The sequence below is a fragment of the Microtus ochrogaster genome, chromosome 8 (genome assembly GCF_000317375.1).
Source record: "Microtus ochrogaster isolate Prairie Vole_2 chromosome 8, MicOch1.0, whole genome shotgun sequence".
In the NCBI taxonomy this organism is placed as follows: domain Eukaryota; kingdom Metazoa; phylum Chordata; class Mammalia; order Rodentia; family Cricetidae; genus Microtus; species Microtus ochrogaster.
Genome location: NC_022015.1, coordinates 3987427 through 4008998, shown reverse-complemented (window position 1 = coordinate 4008998; position 21572 = coordinate 3987427). Strand labels below are relative to the sequence as shown.

Here is a 21572-nt window from a genome sequence, read left to right as displayed (position 1 = left end):
GGTGGCCGGCTCTGCCTCTTCTCCTTATAGGTCAGTGCCCACAAGAAATTTCCCATTGACAGCCAATGAGAAAAGCGAATTCTTTCTAACAGGGGATCAAGGCTTTCTCGGGATGCAGGAGATTGAATGGGATGTGGAGTGCTCCCAGGACTGACCAGGTCATCCAGTGGCACTATAACTTACATTTATGTGTGCTGAGGTTAAGAATGAGGGCGAAACAAACTTGGTTCTCAAGACCGTGAGTGGAAGAAAGCAGCCAGTTCTGTGTGTGCCTGGTGAGTAGGTGAAATTCAAAACCAATCTTCCCCAGGCAAGATAATGAGAGGACCAGGAAGGCTGGGGTAAGGACAGCCTCATCCCTCTCCTACGATGGCATTGAAAACACCTTCCTTTGTTGAGAGCACACACCTGAGCTGAGCTGGTTCCACCTCTCCCAGTGGAATCCAATGAGAGGCCAGGCAGGTAAATCCTTCCAGGTGCCTCGTGTAATGAGAGACCCCATGCTAATTTCCAGACTCCTGTACGAAATCAAGGCTTTGTCCAGGTTCTTTCACCGAGAAGAAAGAGATGAATTGAACGCTGCCCTCAGAGGGGCCAGGTAAGCCCACATGAATATGTTTTGATTCCTGAGACACAAAACCATTTATTTGAGGGTTCATTTCGGTATTTAGAGCCATGCACATATAACACGTTTCCATCAACATGAATAGCTGCCAATTGTCGCTGCAGATTCATCTTTTACGAGCTCGTCAGCAGCGAGGCGAGGTGAAAGAGGAGACTTTGCCCCATGTGAACCTTCTGAGGACAATCAGTTCCCACATCGAATCTTGCCCACATTCATCGACCGCCACTTTCTCCGTTCGTGCGGCGGCGCCAGCTGCCCCCTGCCACCTCTGCCCAGCTGAGGTGGTTTCTCCGATCCGCCACCTGGGTGGGGCAGGCTGCCATTTTCAGTTTGGAAGGAGAAGCCTATCAATCTGCTGCCTGGGAAGAGAGACATCACCGAATTGTCGTTTGCCCCCCAAACGCAGAAAACATCAATTGCGTCGTAGCTCATCAGAGTTGGCGCCACCTGCCACTTCCTTTCTCAGCGGCAATTAACATGCTGCAGCTCACCATTGATTGAATCCGAGCAGCCTGACGCTGCCAGCAAGGAGCTCTAAATGAAATGCTACAACCTGATGGGATTTTTCATAGTTTTAGCAACACGAGCTTATTTTTATTGCCAGACTACAGTAGTCAGCAGAGAAGCTTTTTTCCTTCTCTTTCTTCTTCCTTCCTTCCTTCCTTCCTTCCTTCCTTCCTTCCTTCCTCCCTCCCTCCCTCCCTCCCTCCCTCTCTCTCTCTCTCCCTTTCTTTCTTTCTTTCTTTCTTTCTTTCTTTCTTTCTTTCTTTCTTTCTTTCTCTGTCTTCCTTTCTTCCTTCTTTTTTTAAATGCTTTTCTTTGGGGAAGGCAGTGAGTTCCCGACCTGTGTATCTCTTTGGAGGTGGAGGAGGGCAACCCCCTTTTCTGTAACCTGACACCCAACACCCCACCAACACTCAATAGATGGACGGTTGGAGAGACCACACTTAAGAACAATTCTTGATCCAGCGTGGGTAAAAATATGAGCTCGTGACGATAAAAACCTGTCTGGCTTGATTTTGGATGCCGTGGGAGGCTGACTGTGAAATATGACCCCAGGCTGGAGCTTGATGCCAGTTTCTTCTTGACTTTCTACCCTGGGGCTCTTCTGTGGAGCAGTTCAGAATCCTTTCACAAACCTGCTCCATCACACAAAACATTTTAATGGTCTAGAACATTCTCCGTTGGAAGAAATCAAACCCTTTTAAGTAACCCAGCAGCCACAGCTTGATAACCCAACAGTAGGGCCAAGATCGCCCTCTCTCCTGGCCATTTTGGGAGAATCCCTTTTAATATAACTAGTTAAAACAAGTGCCAATTCTTTTTCACAATGACACCCTAGGCACCACAAACTCATATCCTCTGTTAAATACACACAGACATCATACAGTGTGCTTTCAACTAACTGGGAAAATAAAAACTGAAGTTACACATCTCTTTCTCAAAATGAGCTTATTCCTGTGTATCCAATATTTTTCTCAATGCCTGGGGGCTGAAAAAATAATTTTTGAGACAAGATTTGTCTATGCAACCTTGGCTGACATGGAATTTGTTATGTAAATCAGGCTGTCTTGGAACTCAAAGAGATCCACCTGCCTCTGCCTCTTGAGTGCTGGGATTAAAAGGAATGTATCACCATGCCTGGCTGAAAATATTATTTTGGTGTTCTTTATACATCTTTATTACTATGCAAATCACTGCCTCAAACATCTAGGCTTTATGCTGTTTATATGGTAATATCTTTGTTTTGAAAGGCCTCTCCAAATGGTAACCTAGGAGAATCTGAAGGATGGGCAATCACGTAACCCATGTCCACTAAGTATGCAAATACATACAGAGCCAGAAATGGCAGTGTTTGCAGGTTAGTAGGTAGATAGGAAAAGGCCTGCACTGTTCACCAGTATTAGAACTGAACCCATTAGAAGACTTGATTCTAGACAATAAAACTAAAAACAAAAAAGGAAGAGAAGGGAGTAAAGACAACTGTTGATCTTTAGCGTGCCATAGAGGGTTGTACTGGCGGACTGGGGCCAACTATATGCATCTAGATCTGGCTTACCCCCAGCCAGGTTGGACCACACAGACAACACCTCAGATGGAAGTAATTAATGAGTCAGCTTAGACTGAGAAAAATCCGGCCACCAGTTACAGTCAGCAGCTACAAAGCACCCGAGTCTGGTGAAACATTTAAATACTCATGGATATGAGTGGCCAGGTATACACTGAAGAGTCCTTTAGTCTCTCTCATCACTAGCAGCTAAAGCTTTTAAGAATTCCAGCAAAGGAGAACAATCCACTCTTCTATGACAAACATAGCACCATTCTAAATCTTGTCTTCTCTCCTCCTTGTCCGCACTGTCCAAATACGTAAGGAAGCCCAGCAGCTCAGTAATGGCCACTCGATCCACAAACATTTTATTTTTTGCAGATTTAAAATGTCTCACACACAAACACACACGCATACACACGTACACATGCACACACTCATGCCACGCACGCATACACATGCTCCTGACTCAGTTTGGAGTTAGATTGATGGGGACACACTGCCTTCAGTTCTACCGGGAAGTCAGAAGTGTGGTTTTTTTTGTTGTTGTTGTTGTTGTTGTTGTTTTTGTCTTAAAGAGGTTATGCACTTAATAGGACCACAGACAACCATGGTAAAACTGGGTGCCCTGGGACCACAGTGTGTTTTCCAGTAGCAATGCCAGCTCACCGGTGTTTTGCCAACAAATAAAAGCTTCCCTTTCTGCCATCACCAAAGCTCCCTCAGAAAGCACTTTAAAACCATTCATTTCCTAGAAGCACTTGTGATGATCCAGGGCTAGAAGTAGAGCATTTTGGGAACAACAGGCTTCTTATGGTAGCGGATTTGGTGAAAACCAAGGATCTTGCTGGCACAGACTTAAAGTTTTATTTCCTTTTTCCATTGTCAAAAAAAATTAAATTAAGGCTCAAATGTTTTGTTCAACTCTCATTGCTTATGTATATTATATTAAGGCTTATAAATATACCTGGTAAATTAAATTCACCCTGGATTGAATTAACACCTGCTATATGAGTTATTGGCTTTATTTAATCAGTAATCTCAGGGTTTCTCTGCTTTCTCTGGAAACACAATTTAAATATTACGCTAATCTTTAAACTGCCGCTGCTGTGTCCTGACATTTGGAAACTGGTCAGCCGTGAGAAAAAGACAAATATGGGCGTATTAATGAAAAGGCATTTCTTAAAAGTCTTAAAACATGTAACTCAATGAATTATAAAAGAAAATGACAAAGGCAGTGGGGAGGTCAAGCCTGTGTGACTTTCCAGGGAGCAAACAATGCTGGCCGTCTGCCAAGATCGCCTCCACTCTCAGGACTGGCTCATGTGCACTGCCGAGCTCAAGGGCCTTTGTCACTTGGTCATTAAAGACTTGGAAAAAACCTTGGGAAGCCAAAACAGCTATAAGACCTATAAAAAGATGCTTGTCTTTTGAGACAGGATCTCCCTGTATAATGCAGGCTAGCCTGGAACTCACAGCAAACCTCCTGCCTCAGCTTTCTTCAGCAGAGATTACAAATATGAACTACCACACGGAACTCATATGAGAGGCATTTAATTTCCTTTCTTCCTTTCTAAATTCAGTGCCTGGGTAAGAAAGGGTGGCGCTCTTGGTTCTCTGGCTTCAGTGGGGGAGGGACACCTAAGTCCTGCTGAGTTGACAGCCTCTGGAGAAAACGAAGTTTTCAAAGTGTTGGTCTTGGGTTCTTTCCTTGACACGCTGTTCCTCCAGAGAATCCACAAGCTTGTTTCTTTGCTCAATCACCTGAATCATCTGCTTGAATATTTCTTGCTCCTCCTTTTGATCATTCTCGTCTTTCTGGCCCTCTAAAGAAAAGCAGAAGAAAAAAAAATCAGCCCTCGGGTAAGACTGGGGCCAGGAGAATTCTTAGCGTGGGAGTTCACGATTGTTCTGGGCTTGTTATATCCTATACAAGGAAGTGAATTTAACACCAAGGAGCTGCCCTTAAAGCCGCAGAGGAGAAACGTGGGTACTTTGTGCCGTAGTCAGCTTAAATTTCACATGTGTGCATGTGTGTGTTCATGTGCATGTGCCTGTGTGTGCGCACAGAGTGCCCATGTGTGTTTGTGCATGTGTGTTCATGCATATGTTTGCATGTGCATGTTTGTGTATATGAGTGTGTAGGGGCACTTGAGAGAAAGAGAATTTAATGCAGCAACACCCTGTCAAGCCTTAACCCTCCTTCGCCTCTAAGGAAGACACCAAACAGGAGAAGGCTGCTTTCCTAGGCACAGCTGAGCCACATCAAATCAAACTGCCTGCATCAGGGGCTCCTATGTCAATGAGAAAACTCTTCTGCCATTTGTATATAATAATAAACTGTACCTTTTGTTTTGTTTTAAACATTACGTGTGTGTGTGTGTGTGTGTGTGTGTGTGTGTGTGCCATCTCCTCTATCCCTGGAGGGTCTCAAACTTTTATATAGCTGAGACTGGTCTTGAACTCCTGATGCTCCTGCCTCTACCTCCAAAGTACAGGGATTAGAGGCAGGCACCACTATGGCATGTGCGCAGAGACCTAAGGACAACTTTCAGGAGTTGGTTCTTGGGTTCCACATTGTTCTAGTTAAGGTCCCTCTTGTTCTTTGCTGCTGGGATTACAGGCATGCACCATTATGACTTCCTTGTACACCTTTCTTAATAGTGCTATATAGTGCCACCCTATAGGGTTTCTTAGAAACAGAAATGGCTCAGCAGATAGACTTGATAGCAAGCACCTTTATCTAACGACCTGAACTCAATTCCTAGGACCCAAACAGTGGAAGGAGAGAACCAGCTTCCACAAACTGTCCTCTGACCCCCACACACAGATAAGTTAAAGTGTAGTTTAAAAAAGAAATACAGTCTGAGCTGGGTATGTTGGTGCTTGCCTGTAGTCCCAGTACTTGGGAGGCTGAGGAAGGCTGCAATTTAAGGCCAACTTCAGAGGGAGAGTTTCAATTTGGGGGGGGGGGGCTACAAATCCCTTCCATGGGTGGGAGATGAGTTTGTGGTCTCCTGCTAAATTGGAGCCCAGCTGCTCTCACCTTAAGAGATTATTTCTGTTCACTGTGACTCGGTTTTTCAAATCTTAAGACATGGATAAAATACTTAACCAAAACTGCCGGTGGCTAGTATGTGGTGTGCTTTCCCAGTACCAGGCAACTCAGTAAGGCTGGGACAATGTGAGTTCTGTGAGATCTAGACCTGTAAGATGTCAGTGTAAGGAAGTCATCATAGAGCAGGCCCACAAACCCACAGGCACACCTCAGAAAGATGCTCTTAAGGCTGGAGTCAATGAATTCCTAAGTACTGGCGGGACAATTGTCTCATGCACAATGCCCTGTCATAGTCCCAGCCAAGGCAGCAGGGAATATTCTTATTCCCAGGCCTGGCTTCTCTGTTATCCCCCCCCCACTGACGACTTCTACGGTCCTCATGTACTGTAATGACGGATCTGGCTACCGCTCTCCCACTGAGATCACAAACTCCCAGTGGGGAGAGGCTGGTCTTTGTCATCTGCCAAGCCTAAGTAAATACATGGATACCATGGTGCTTGCTGGGCATGGTGGTATATGCAGGGGACCCCAGTAGGTAAGAGGCTGAGCAGTATAGTTTTAGTAGGAAAATCTCCCCCACCAGCTCATGTGTTTCAACACTTGGTTCCTATATGGTGGCATTGCTTTGGAAGCTTTTCTGATCTTTTGGGGGGTGGGACCTCACTGGAGGAACTGGATCATTGTCGGGGAGGGGATGGTTATAGTCTTGCTCTGCTTTCTATCCTATCTCTGCGTCCTACTTAATTAAGAGCAGACAGGTGCTGCATGCTCCTCCCACCACAGACCCACCAGTGGCCATGCCTTCCAGGCATGGTGGACAGTGTCCCCTCAAATTGTGAGACAAAATAAACCTCTTCAGGTGTTTGGTTATAGCCATGAGAAAAGTAACAAATATATAGAGGCAGGAAGCCTGGGTGTTCAAGGTCAGTTTGGGCTACACAAGACTCCACCTTACCAAGCATACATTTAAAAATTAAAATAAGTTGCTTTATTTTTATCAACACACAGGATTATGGAAATATGGCTCTCACAAGTAAATGACACCAGCCAGAGACCTGCTGGGCTTCAGAGGTGGTCAAGGAACAGGCTGGCTTTGTGCTCTGGCTCTCAGACTGGTGGCTGTGCAAGGCGGGATGGGCTCTCCACCAGTCTATAGCATGCTTTGCTCAAAGGTCCTGGGGTGGGCGTGTCTTCAGCAGGGCCCACACCTGTGCCACACTCACCATCCTTGAGCATCTTCTGTCGTAGCTTCTGCTCCAGTCTCCTTTGGTGATCTTCTAGTTCTAGCTCCTGGGCCCTGAGGACAAGAAAATGTCCCCGCCATTAATAGGGAGTTTGTAGAAGCATCAATGGAGGTAGCCACAAACAGTGGCCAGCACAGGCTTTTTCCCATTAAAACTGGACTATTCTAATATCTCTAAACAGACGGTGTTGCTACTGCTGGGGCCACTAGAGGTGCCTAGAAAGACGACTGAGATTGCTGGATCTGAGGAAGATAAAATGGCTGGAGGGGGTCATGTTGAAGGCCACCAAACTGTTCCTTGAGGTTTGCTCTGGGGGACCAGCAGAGCAGGAAGTGGAGCTGAGTCCTCTTTGACAGCCAGCTAGGGACTTGACTTTTCAGAGCCTGGGGATGTCTCAGGCATTCCTCCCTTGTAGCTCCCCAGATGCTGGCCCATGCATTGTTTGGGGGACTCCCAAATGCCACTCAGCAGAGAAATGAGGACCTAGACAGATGTGATGTCAAGAGGTGGTAGTTAGAGTCACAGGATCCTTAAGAAAAGACTGTAAGGGGGAAAAGCACTGAGTGGCCCCCATGGGGTTGAAGGGTCCACAGCAATGCACCCCATAGACCCGGAGAGTGAGACAGGAGAGGGGCTTAGGGACACTGTTCCCTGGGGCCACAGAGAGACTGACAGTTGGGAATGGGTCCCTCCATTCCTCCTCTTGGGACTTGCTCTTCCAGATCTGACCTGTGGTTGCACGCGTACCCGTGACAGTGTTGTTGCTAGTAGTTTCCGTATTTATTTTGCTCCTTTGTTTTTGAGATGGGGTTTCCTGTAGTGCAGGCTGGCCTCAGACTTGCTATGTCACCTTGAACTTCTGCACTTCCTGCCACCCCCTCTGCCCCTACATACAATGTTGGTATTACAGATGTGTGCCATTAACCCGGTGGTGCTGGGATTTGAACCCGGGGCTTTCCGAATGCTAGACAAGCATTCTACCAGCTGAACTACATCCCCAGACCTGCTACTGCTTTTCCTTCTAAAGCTGCTTCAGCTAAAGTCCTGTCTTACTACTGACACCTGGGTCCTCTGCTCGGAGCTCGGAGATGGTGGTAGCTCAGATCTCAGAGGAAACTCTCTGGGAGAAGCTTAGCAACAAAGAGGCTGCTGTAGAATCAGCTTCAATGTCTCATTGAAGACCTGTTATTCCTGGGTGACTCCCAGCCATGGGCTAAGCATCACAGTGGTGTGAGAACTGGCAAGTCCTTCCAAACACGGAGCTCTCTGATGGGCTCTCTATTCCGATGCTCCTCTGCCTTGGCTGGGTCTCAGAGCTATTCACAAGCAGAACTCCTCCAGCCCAAGTCTCCCTCCCTCTCTCCCTCCCTCCCTCCGTTTTTTACAGGACTCCGAACTGCAGTAGGGCCCGAGACTCCCACTATCCTGTCTCCTTTCTCTTTGTCCTTCACAGGAGTCCTCCTCAAGGAATCTCACGCATCACTCATTCTGCCTTAACTTTGCTTCCTGAGGGGTCTGACCTGACATGCCAATCTAAGACATCTTTCCTTGCTCACACCGGTCTTCCTCCAACCAAGCCCTACCCTTCAAACATGCCTCTGTCCAGTGCACACACCCCGGTTGTCCTCTTTGACCTCTTACAGAGGAGAAAGTCCTTGGCCAGAGCTCTCTCTGGTGAAGCTGATGGCTTGGCTGCAGCCCCAGTTCGCCTCCCTCCTCCCCAAGACAGACTCTTGTATCCTTCACAGAACTCTTCTTGTCATGCATTCACTTCTCTGCCCCGCCCGTCCCCAACCTCCAAAGGGCTGAGGTTCTAGGCTTGCACCACCCAACGTGCCTGGCTACAGCCTGTTTTTATAGAAACCAGCTGAGTTCCCAGTGCAGAGAAGATGTTCTTGATAAATTTCTGTTGGAAGGACTACAAGTCAGACTTAACTCCAATGCAGACAGTACAGCTGCATATGAGGCAGATATGGACAGATATTCAAATGATTGCTAGATTTCCCTGTGCCTGGCACTCCCTTCCAGGGGGTAGTGAGTAGTGACTGTAACTCCTGGCCCCCTCCTTCAGCCCCTCCTATCCCCACTCTCAGGTAGATTTTAGAGAGATAGATAGGGCATGTTCACCTCACTTCTTCTCTCCCAGGCTCGGTCTATCTCTGGCAAGCATGTGTTCTCAGGCTCCCTAGGCTTTGCTACGTGCTTTGGTAAGATTTCACAGTGCTGCCCTCTTAGGCTGCTGACTCCATGTAAGTGGCAGGAGGAGCTGCCCTGTGAACTACAGGAAGAAAGCTTAGCAGCATCCTTGGCCTGTATTCAGTAGCCTTTGGTCACAGCCCCAAGTGTGACAATCAAGCACATCTCCCTGGCCTTTGCTAAATAGTCTCTGGGGATCACCCCCTCATTGACCTTGAGACCCAGGGGTCTAGGATAAAACCTTTCCCCTAAAAATCAAGTAGGTCCTCTTCCTTTTTTCATGAGGTAGCTATATCCATTTCTGAGATTTGGCTAGTGTAGAAGGTTGAATAAGAAAGACATCTCCACATCCTAAGCCCTGGGAATAGTGAATAGGATGTTGCTTTAAAAGGGGTCTTTCAGACGTGGTTAGGGACCTTGAGAATGGCTACATTCCAGATTATATCAGTGAGCCCTCAGCCCAGTGAGAAGACTTTCGAAGAGACAGACAAGAAGACACAGACACACAGAGAAGGTTGTGTGACACGGCTGCCCCCAAAGAACTTCCACAAGAAGTGGAAGAGGCAAGGAAGGAGTCCCTGTGCAAGGATCTGGGAGAAAGTGGCTCCCTCAGCCCCTTCATGTGGACTTCCGGCTTCCAGACTAAGGGGACCACCCCTTCACGTGGACTTCCGTCTTCCAGACTAAGGGAAATGTTCCTGCTGCTGTGAGAAGCCTAAGAAACTAGTTAGTGAGCTGGCCCGGGTTCTCAGCCTCCGTCATTAGTCACTACTAATAATAAAGGTAATATTTGGAGGGTTTACCTATTTCTCACCTGGTTCAGAACCTGGCAGGAAAGAGTGGACCCCCCTCTCAAAGCTCCCCAGATGACCACTCAGGGTTGAAGTGAAAACGAAACCAACAACATAAATGAAAACTCCCAACCTAACTCTGGAACTCAGTGGTTTATTCTCAAGGCCATTTTCTCTCTCCAGACTACTGGCAGCATCCTTTGTTTCAGGATCGGGTGGTGAACCATAAGTCTTCATTCTGACCATCTGACCAGGCTACCAGCCCTTTCTCCAAGAAGACAGATCCCAGACAGCCAGTGTTCAGCCCTTCTTTTGTTAAAGCCACCAGGAAGTGGTCAGGCAGATTTCTCATGGCTCACACATAGGCCAAGGATAGCATCCCCACTGATGGTTTGTTACTGGGGGCCAGGAACGGTCCAGCTGCCGTCTTGCTCCTGACCTGCTACTGAAATCTGTTTTAGCCACTGAACTCGGAAGAGAGAGAGGACACTAAAGACTCTTTCCACTAATGCCAGCATGATATGCAAGACACAAAATACCAATTTGCCTCAATCACTGTTCCGTATGCACGAAGAAGAAAAACCCCTGGACTCCAGCCAAGGACGGTGAGCCACCGGCGCCCAGCTACCCGGCTGTTAGCACTCACTGTTATCCGTGTTGTCTTACTTACATGATCAGTAGCTCCGACTCATAGCGCATTAATTTATTCTTCTCCAGAACCAGCTTAAACCATTCCTGCAAAAGCTGGGCTTCGTCCTGTGTCCCTGAATCTGCTTAAGAAATCAACGGCAAATGGGTTAGATTGGCATTTCTCGTCCCATGATCAAACTGCTTCCGAGCCACTTTAGCGGGCCATGTTTGTGGCAAGCAGGGCCCGGCAGGAAGCAGCTCCCGGCACCCTGTGGAGGCCTCAAGGTCATGAGCAGCACAAATGAAACCCACCTGTGCCTGCCTGCTCAGGGGGAGTCCTCCTGGGCACGGAGGACCTGACTACTTCAGTTCCAAGGTCACATGCCTGTGATGACTGATGTCCTACTACTTCTACTACAAAGGACTCATCTCTGCCTACTTTTGTGTTCATAAAATTAACGGACGTTTCTGCATCAGCGAAGTCATAGCTGCCTGCCTTTCCTCACCCTATCACCCCCCTGGAAATCAGACTCACACAGAGGACCCAGGTGGTGTCCTGTCCCTGCCCAAGCCAGGGTTGCTCACACCACAATGGATCACAGACAGGTGATTGGCATTTTGATTTTCTTTCCCCGCTGAGGAAAATCCAAACGGTGAAAAAAGCTACAGTTAGAATTGAGTCTCACGGGAGACAAATTTGTATTCCTACATTCTTACAGCATAGATACGCCCCTTTATTAAACAGAGGCTTAACTGTGCACCACGTGTACGCCTGGTGCCCACAGAAGTCAGAAGAGGACAATAGTTTCCCCAGGAACTGGTATTACAGGCAGTGGTGAGTGTCATGGGGTGCTGGGGCTCAAACCTGGGTCCTCTGGAAGAGCAGTCACTACTCTTAACCACCGAGCCCCTTCTTCAACCTCTAATTCAAGATTTCAAAAAGTGTTTTGTTCATTTGGTTTATACAAAGTCAGGGCTAGAGTGATGTCTATGTTATGTATCTCAAGAAATTTGGAGAGAGTTCAGTGTATCTATTGAATGGTAGTGTCTGATAATCTTTGTGATCAGAATGACTCAAATCACAACAGAGAAACCCTCTGGAAATACAGAGAAGGTGGGGGGACCCTCACACCTGTTTCCTGTGATCTGGGTTTACAGACGTCATTAACTCCATCTTCGCTCACAGAAGACCTCTGGCTTCCCGCTACAGCGAGGGTGCAACGGTGCTCCATGCTTTGTTTAGGTAGTGAGCCCTTTCCTTAAGCCAGTTCAAGACTGCATAGATCTCATTAAACACCATCTTGTTAAGCTGAGTGTGGAGGTGCACACCTGATATCCCAGAGGCTGAGGCAGGAAGACTGCCATGAAAGAAAGCCAACCTGGGATACATAGTAAGTTCCAGGCCGGTCTGGACTATGGAGCAAGACCCTGTCTCAAAAAATTAACAATTAACCAATTAACTAAAATGAATTAAATACCAGCTTGTGTTTTTTTTTTTCTGTTTCGGGGAAATCGCTTGACTATTTTACCCAACTGATATATTTTTTTTAAAATGTCTCTGAGTGGGTGAGTACATGTGAGTGTGGGCGCCGCTGGCGTCAAGAACAGGAGTCTGGATGCCCTGTGGTTGGAGCTATAAACAGTTGTGAACCGCCTGAAGCGGGTGCTGAGAACTGAACACCTGTCTTCTGCAAGCAGTATGTACTAATAACCCTTCTTCTGTGGAGTACCCTCCCCACAGACACATACAACACACACTACATATACACACACATAGACACACACAACACATACACATAGACACACACTACACATACATAGACACATAGACATATACAACACACACTACACAGACACAGACACACACACAACATACACTGCACATACATAGACACATAGACATACACAACACACACTACACATACACAGACACATAGACACACACAACACATACTACTCATACACAGACACATAGACACACGCAACACACACTACACATACATAGACACATAAACATACACAACATAGACACAGACACACACAACACACATACACCACACACACCACAATACTACACACAACACAGACACACATATGTACACACACAATTTAAAAGTAGTAAATTCTTTTTTAAAAAAGACTATTTTCAAAGCTCTTCCATTTTATCATCCATCCAGAGTCAGTTTCTTCTAGATGTTTGTTTAATGTTTCTATATTAAGAACCGTTTTCCACGATAGAGAAAACAGAAAAGCTGTGAGCTGGAAATGCCGTCTCTCCTTACCGTCTAACACGACACCATCTGCCACCAGCTCTGGGCTTCCCCTTCCTTGTCCCCAGTCCAAAAGAAACAGCTTTAAAGCACTATTTTGCTGTCTGTAGAGAAGCTTTTGCTTTTGTTTTTCAAATTCAGTCGCTCAGCTACAGGAATCTGCATGGTCTAGCTAGATTTGCATCCTGGATGATATGTCCTTGCTTCCATCTTATGTGTCCTTCTGAAAATCTTGCTCATCTTGGACTTGCCTATGTGTCACAGTGACGTCCCCAACACATGCGGAGCAATCACAAGAGGTACTGAGACACTTAATGTTCCTTTACCAGTAGACTAATTGGTGATTTTATTGGCTTTGGTTCAGTTTGATATGTGTGTGTGTGTGTGTGTGTGTGTGTCTTATATATGCCTTCTGTTCTTTAGTAGACAAAGTCTCTTTGGGGGAATCTGTAGATACAGCTTCTTGTAAAGGTTTACAGATGTTATAGTTTGAACATAAAATGTCCCTCACAGGCTCACATAGTTGAACACGGGGTTCCTAGCTGTTTTGAGAAGTTGTGGAACCTTCAGGTCAAGCCTCACTGGAGGAAGTGGATCACTGGGGCAGGCCTTGAGGCTTTCTAGCAAAGCTCCACTTTCCTTTACTCTGCTTCCCAAATGCAGAGGCACTGTGACCAGACAGGCTTGCTCCTGCCACCATGCCTTCCTTGCCCTGCCAGCACTTCCTTGCCACCGTCAGGCTTTCCCCGCCACTTTGAAAATATAATCCCTCTGAAAATACAAACCCTTAAGTGTATTTTGTCAAGATACTTTATCATAGCAACAAAACAGTAACGAAGATACCAGGGGACCTGCCCTCCCAAGGTATCAAATACTGGGGATCTTGCTTTCTTACTTACAACAGTGCGCTGAAGTATTTGTCTGTAGTTTGTCTGTCCGCATCCCATTCTGCCCTCGTGGAGCCTGTGCAGTTTAGAAAGCACTGCCTCTCACTGTAGGTATAGCAGAATGGACAGAGTAGGATTCTGGGTCAATCAGGCCTGTGATAGTCAAGTCACCTACTATCTCTCTGCCTTAGTCTTCCCATCTTCCACAAGGACACTGCAGACAGTGCTGGTTGGGGATGTTAAATGAAATGATACACGGAAAATGTTCAGCCCAGCGCTCCATGTATAGTAACCCTTCAGGGAACTGGCCACTTGCAGTATTCCTCAGCCAATCTTCTCACGCCTTCCTTCAGACGGGTTAGCTTCCATTCATCTTTAAAACTCAGCTAGGCAGCAAAAACCAAAACCAAAAGACCCTTTGTGTTCTAACAACTTGAAACCACCACCACCACCACCACCTTACTAATACGCCCTTACAATGGACAGACCCACCATGAGCGGATCATCCACAAAGATGTGACTGTGGTGTGCTTACCCAGGCTCTTAGCTTTCTTTCATTGTTCCAGCAGCTGCTGCTGTTCCTGCACAGGGCTGTGACTTCTCACCTAGAGCCAGGCTTCAGCTAGAGGGGTGTGGCCAGAAGGCAAGGTGACTTCTGACTATGACCCTTCCTCCTATCCTCTGCTGGGGTCAACTGTCAAGGTTCTTTGCTCCTGAACTCTTAGTGTGGTTCTTAGACACAATGGAAGGATTCCACTTGCCATGGTAAAATCAACACGCAGTGTCTGGATGGCAGGCACCCCAGCACTCAGAAGGTGGGAACAAGAGGATCAGGAGATCAAGGCCAGTCTGCGGTACATGAGGATTTTTTCTTTCAGTCTCAAAAAAGTAACCAAGCAATCAACAACAAAAACAACTAAAGCTTGACACAAATCAACTCTTTGTTAATCATCATTTATAATAATCCAACTTTGCCCAAGATTGCTCTCAAAAGCACAGAACAAACTATGCCAGTCTTGACTGAAATTCTATGACTCTCCACATCAAGGTCAAGTGACCAAGCCTGGTGCACCCTCGTCCTTGCCTGCCTGGGGTGACTGGCACACCAGCGGTCAGTACTTTGTTTTCTGGATGGAAAATAGCAGAAGGAATGTACAATCTGTCCTGTAAAGCCACACTGGTTTTGTGAGCATTTCCCTTTCCAGGTGCTACCCCTTTTCTGATTGTGTATTGGTGTGTTGTGTTTCCAAGTCCAGTCTTGTTTACTGTCTGGCTCAGAACTAATTCTTTAGATACAATGTTTCTGGCTCCTTAGAATCTGTGGGGCGTCCTCACTGCTATTTTGGTAACGCACAGGACACTCTCGCTATAATGCACAGGACACCCTCGCTGATGCTGCTGGCATAGAATGGCTGTGTCAGAACTCTCCGTGCATCTGTGGGACATTTCCTCAAGACTGTGGTCCTTCCTTCTGTTCTCTGGTTTTGTTTATTGTGGATGCTGGGCATCGAACTCAGGGCCTCATATATACTCAGCAAGTGCCTTACTAGCTGTGCTACATGCCAGTCCATGTCCTCTGACTTCTCATCAGCCTGTGACTCAGTCACACTGGCTGGCGTCACTGAAGTCCCTATCAGCGTCAGGTCCCAGAGCTTAGAGTTAACTGTCTCCTACAGTTCCCTACTCACGACAATGATGACCCAGAGGTGGGTGCTCTAGGGTTTGGGGAATAAGCTTTATTGCTGACAGTTTTTTTTAAAAAATCCTAAGTAGTTATTGACTTTTTATTACGTGTGTGTGTGTATGTGTGTGTGTGTGTGTGTGTGTGTGTACGCACACTTCTCAAGCCCAGAAGACCATCTGTGGATGTCAGTTCTCTGAGTTCACCATGTGTGTCCTGGGAACAAAATTTGGATTGTCAGAGCAAAACTTAACAAAAATATCTCACTGGGTCATGGGTATTAAGGTTTTTCATATCATTTTTGCTCCTTTTATGAAAACATTATAAAGGTTTTCCTAAATTTTTAGTTTGGTGGTTATAAAATCACACTTCATTAATTTTTCTTTTTCTTCCTTTTCTCCTTCTCCTTCTCCTTCTCCTTCTTCTTCTTCTTCTGTTTTTGTTGAGACAGGGTTTCTTTGTGTATCGTTGAGTATCCTGGAACTCACTTTATAGACCAGGGTAGCTTTGAACTCACAAAGATTTGCCTGCCTCTGACTCTTGAGTGCTGGAATTAAAGGCATGTGCCACCACACCTGGCCATTGTCTGATTTTCAAGCAATTGGATTCATATCCATTGGGTTATTTTATCTTTTGAATATCGGTCCTGACCATTTTTTCTGTACTTACTTGATTTCTTTTTCCTTTTCCCTTCTTTCCTTCCTTCTTTCTTTCTTTCTTTTTCTTTCTTCCTTTCTTTCTTTCTTTCTTTCTTTCTTTCTTTCTTTCTTTTCTTTCTTTCTTTCTTTCTTTTCTAAACATGGTTTCTTTGTGTAACCCTGGCTGTCCTGGAACTCACTCTGTAGACCAGGCTGGCCTTGAACTCACAGAGATACACTTGCCACTATCTCCTGAATGCTGGGATTAAAGGCATGAGCCACCACTGCCCAGCACTTGTTTTATTTTAAACAATTAATTTAGGAGGGTTGCCCTCTAGTCTATCAATACAGCCTGCAGAGATCAGTGACCAATCTTTTGACATTGTGACAGATGTTCTCTTTACAAAGCTCACACAGGAGAGCAGCACATGTGAGTTACAAACCGACTGACCAAGCAACCTCATGGCCTTTTAAGCAAGTGTATGATTTTTGCTGGGCTGTGCTCCTAGCTGTCTTGGGCTCATGTAGCCTGTGGGCCATATTTGGACACACACAGCGAAGCTGGGAACAGAAACAGGCATGTAACAGGTGGTTCTCAATATCTGTGAGCGATGCCATCTCCTGTGGACTGTGAACATACCTGTGTGTGTGTCTTTGCCAAGTGTGATGCAGGCAGGCTTATGCATGCATCTTAAGCCTGGGCCTCTCCTGTGACTCCACTAGAAGAGGGCTGTGCTCAGAACCCCACACTGCACTGACTGCACGACCACTAATCAGAACCTACCGTGTCACACCCTGGGACCTGGGGACAGACTTCTTGTGCTACCACGTTGCTGCTCCTGTTGTTTACTGTGCTGTGAATCTCAAGCCGCCTCCCCCTCCCTTGGAAACACTGAATCTCAGCAACAGCATCTGCAGATCTGGGGAAAGCCAGTCAAACTGCTTGCTTCAGTCACTTCAGGTCAGAGCGACTCCTGGAGACCCTCCCTGGGTCCGGTTCTTTTCTGACAATATCATATTTAAATACAGGGTTGACATCACCTTTGCCTCCACTTTTGTGGTCTGTCTGCATTCCTCCCCTGTTCTGCTGCTGTGTGGAAGCTTAGAAACCAGCCACATGGACTGGCTGGCAAGGGTTAACCTCGGACTCACTGCTTAGCCATTCAGAGAAGAAAGCGTTAGAAGAGCATGCTAAGGTCATCCGCGGCCCAGAGCTCATCCCCTAATGATGCTCAGCTGTCAGATGGGCACCCTCCATGCCACAGGCTCTGCCTCTCTGTTGAACTGTCTTCACTTAGTTGCTGTGGTGCTGAGAGTGACAATTAGAATCTACACCGGGGACTGGAGAGTTGACTCAGTGGGTAAGAGCACTTGTGGTACCCAGCAACTCACAGCTGCCTGGAACATCAGCTCCAGGGACTCTAATGTCCCCTTTTGGCCTCCATGGGTGTGTGCATAGACATACACATACACACACACACACACACACACACACACACACACACCTTTAAAAAAACAAAACAAAAATACAACTGGCCAGTTGGTAAGATGGCACTTGCCCCAAGCCTGACAGCCTGAGTTTGACTCTAAAAATCCATATGGCAGAGGAGAGAAATAGTTCCTGCGAGTTGCCCTCTGTGTGCTATGCCATATTGCCCACACATGATTTTTATACATCAGTGTAATACAAATTTCAAAGTCTACATTGACATTATTTTCCTTCTCTTTTTCCTTCTTCTCTTCCTCCTCCTTCTTTGTGAGACAGGCTCGCCGCCACGTAGCCCAGGTTGGCCTTGAGCTTCTCATCTTCTTGCCTCAGCCACCTGAGAGGATTACAGGCAGGAGTCACTAAGTCGGGCGTCCTCCAAGATTCTCATATGGGCAAGCATGTGAAACTCATGGACTATACACGTCTGTGGAAAGCAGCTTTGATTCTGTCTGGAGAAGAGAGTTCTAAGTGAATAGGAACGAAATGGATAAACACATGCCCAGCACTAAGAGAAGATTGGCCCCGTCACTGGGCTGTAGAAGGAGGGGACTCAAAAAGAAAGAGAATCCATCTCTTTTGACGGTCTAAGATGTGACAGGCCTATTTATCAAGTGCTTCACTAAAATGGTTTCAGTTATTCTGTAAGAGTGTGCGTGTGCATTTGTGAAGGTCAGAGGTTGGCATAAGCATCTTCCTCAACCACTTTCCCTCTTTTTTTTTTTTTTTTTTAAGACAGGGTCTTTCACTGGGACTTGAGGCTCACTGATAAGACTGGGCAGCAAGCCCTAGGATCCTCTCGCCTCCACCTCCCCAGTACTGGGATTGGGCTGCCGTACCTAGTCTTTTACCAAGGGTGTGGGGATTGAACTCTGGTCTTCAGGTTAGTATGGCAAGCACTTTACTGACTGACACACACACACACACACACACACACACCCCTATCATTTCCTTTGCCATCTATCTCCACCATCCCTTGGAGGAAGACCTGTCAGCTTATCCATTTTACGGATGGGAAAATTTGACGGAGCAGTAACTGCAGAACGCTGGTGATGTCAAGATTCACTCAACAACACCTGGCTCATCCCTGTGCTTGGTCCAGAATCCCCCACTGTCACATGAGACAGGAAATTATTATTCCTTGGTTTCCTCAGCAAGATGAAAACCACAGGATATCAGCCAATCTCTTCCCCGGCTGGGCTGAAAGGTCATTAAACCACTCTTCATGTGTGTGCTGCTGCCCTCTGCTGGCGCCCTCCAGCAAGTGCATTGTCTTTGCTATCCTTGTGAAGGAGAAATTGCGAGACTCCACCACAGGAGAGAAGCCTAAGGTGGGCTTCCAGGCAGCCAGCTGCAGTGAGTGAGCCTATGAGGGAAGGGCCTGGCTGGTCCATCTTCCCTGAGAACAAACCTTTCATCATTTGAAGCTTTTCTCCTTTTGCATTTGCTTTCTTCTGTCTCCAGACGTGAAAAGAAAGCTCAGACCCACCTGACCATAATCTGTGTGGTAGTCTCTTGCCAGGGCATACCATGATCCTGGCTGGCATTTACCATGATGTAACCCTAGCATTGTCTGATGTCTCATCTAGATAAGCCCAAGTAGCTGACAGAGGGAGGTCTGGCTGTTTATGCAAGGAGGTGGAACTCAGGGGGTCCAGGTCACTGAGTATCTTGCTCTATTGGTGACTTAGATACACAGGGAGACCACAGGGGCTCTCTTCTGCCTTTGCCCAAGATACCCACCACATGCACAGACACCCTGTGTGTCACAGACATCCTTGGTTTGTCCTTTAGGGTTGATGGCTAACTCTCTGCTTCACTTCGTTTCCTTTTCCTGAACAAATTGGGGGGGGACCCCATGCTTGGGTGTGGGAGGACTCATTTCTGACTGTTGGGAAAAAAAATAAAAGAAAGCCAGAATTGTTGTCAGGACAATGAAGAGCTCATTTCACTCAGACGTCAGGGCCCTTGGTCTGCACCCTCCACCCCACACCCCTGCACAGTCCTCTAATTCAATGGGCCTAATGAATAACTCCCAGGCACAAAAGAGCCTTTCAGGCTGTCCCAGTCATTACAGAGGGGCCTCGCCTAGCTGTCGCAGCCCACTCCTTGTTTGCGGGCCTGCCTCTAAATTTGGTTATTCACAACCTTGATAGCTCAACATTATTGCCTAACTGTGATCATTGTCTAATTATCCTAATAATACCTATTAAATAATTCTCATTAAATCCCTTGAAAGGGAGCAGCAGAGGCCAGCTCAAATACAACTTAACCCAATAAGCATCGGTCATTCACCAAGCAGCAGGGCAGTCTCTTCAAGGGACTACATGGATTATGGAGCTGCAGAGGAGTATGACCATCGCACAAATGCACGCGTCTTAGCTTCGATGGCCTGCCTTGCGGAGCTTCCCCTTGGTTTCCTCTGAGGATGCTCTCTGTGTCTTGACTCTTGTCTCTAGCCCCTTCTGACTTCCATCCGTCACCTTCACAGGGACATCAGAGGCCTAGAAACCTAACAGGGTAATTAGTTTACAGAGAATAGAAAGGGAATGAACAGAACCATCTTTTGGCTGGCCTGACTCACCTTTGACAACACCAGCAGCCGGCCACATTTCTTTAGGCATGGCTCAAAATTGTGTCTCCCTCCTTACTGTTGGAGACTGGGGAAGATGTGCAGAACAAGCTTTAAACATTTGGGGTCTAGAATTTGTTTCTGGCAGGAAAGATCACAGAGGTATTTCCTTTAAAGAATCTGTGTGGACTGTAATGTTTTGTAGATTATGGGTAGTGTTTGTTGACTGTCTCCATGTAAGAGAGATGTAGGTAGATGGCCCTCGAATTCTCAAAATCGCCTGCTGCTGTGGGGTCTGCAGCTAAAGAATCTGAGAAGTTGAGTGAGTGATTTTCCTAAGACTATGCCCATCCAATACAGGTAAATTTGAATGTTTTGCTTTGTGGTACTAGGGGTCAAACCTACGACCTCATGAAGCACACTGGACAGGCACCCCACCAGTTACTGAGTTACAACCTGTCACTACTCACTCCGCATGAAGGGAAGCAAATTTAAACACAGAGTTCATGTGTATGTGAGGGGATAGGGGTGTGTGTGTGTGTGTGCGCGTGCACATGCATGCATGCATGCTTGTGTTTGTGTGCATGCTTGCATGTATGAGTGTGTGTGAGTACATGCATGGATGTGTGCGAGTGCATGCATGCGTATGTGTGCATGTGTGCATATGTACATGCATGCGCGTGTGTGTGCATGTGTGTATATGTGCGTGCATGCGTGTGTGCGTGCATGTGTACATATGTACGTGCATGTGTGTGTGTGTGTGTGCATGCGTGTGTGTAGGCCAGAGGTCAGCGTAAGACCTCTTTCCTCAGGTGTGTTTACCCTGGATTTTGAACCTGGAGATTTTCAGTTAGGCTTGGCTGGCTAGTAGCGGTTCCCCAGGGATCTGTTTGTCTCTATTTCCCTAGGTATGTGGTTACAAGTGTGAATAATATCTGGTGAGTTCTAGGGACCAAACTCAGGTTTTCATACCTGCACCATGAGCACTTTAGCAGCCGAGTTACCTCCCTGGCCCAGCACAGGCTCTGTGACATCTGTAAGTCACAGATCCCACTGTGTCCCAGATCAGCAACGCGTCAGTGACAGCATGAAAGACATACTCCCTTTGCTGGGACAGTCTTTTCATCCCCAGAGATCCCACTACAACTAGAAGGTCCTAAATTTGAATAGTAGCGCCTTCTTGATTGGGAGTACTATTACGCAACACACCAAACAAGGGCAGTCCACTCCACCAGAATCCCTAAGAGCCGTGGAAAGACAGGCCGTGATTCTTTCAAGCAACAGGAGCAGTCATCGCTGTAGCAAAAGGAGTCTGCTCTAGCTGATCCAATGCAGACTCTCTGCACAAGGAAATCCACGGGGTGACCCAATAAGAGAAGGAGCACAGCTGGGCGGTGGTGGCGCACACCTTTAATCCCAGCACTCAGGAGGCAGAGGCAGGCGGATC

At 46.8% G+C, this 21572-nt stretch overlaps 1 protein-coding gene across 1 annotated transcript in view; it reads right to left on the bottom strand.

The window, feature by feature from the left end:
• Positions 1–4249: 4249 nt before the first annotated feature.
• Positions 4250–21572, bottom strand: part of Micalcl (MICAL C-terminal like) — a 50891-nt gene continuing 33568 nt past the window's right edge. Inside the window, exons 9-11 of the mRNA XM_026781134.1 lie at positions 10632–10734; positions 6954–7027; positions 4250–4498 (exon numbers count right to left, since the gene is read on the bottom strand). Of these exons, the coding sequence (XP_026636935.1) occupies positions 4314–4498; positions 6954–7027; positions 10632–10734 (362 nt within the window). The 3' untranslated portion in view covers positions 4250–4313. The remainder of the gene's footprint in view (positions 4499–6953; positions 7028–10631; positions 10735–21572) is intronic.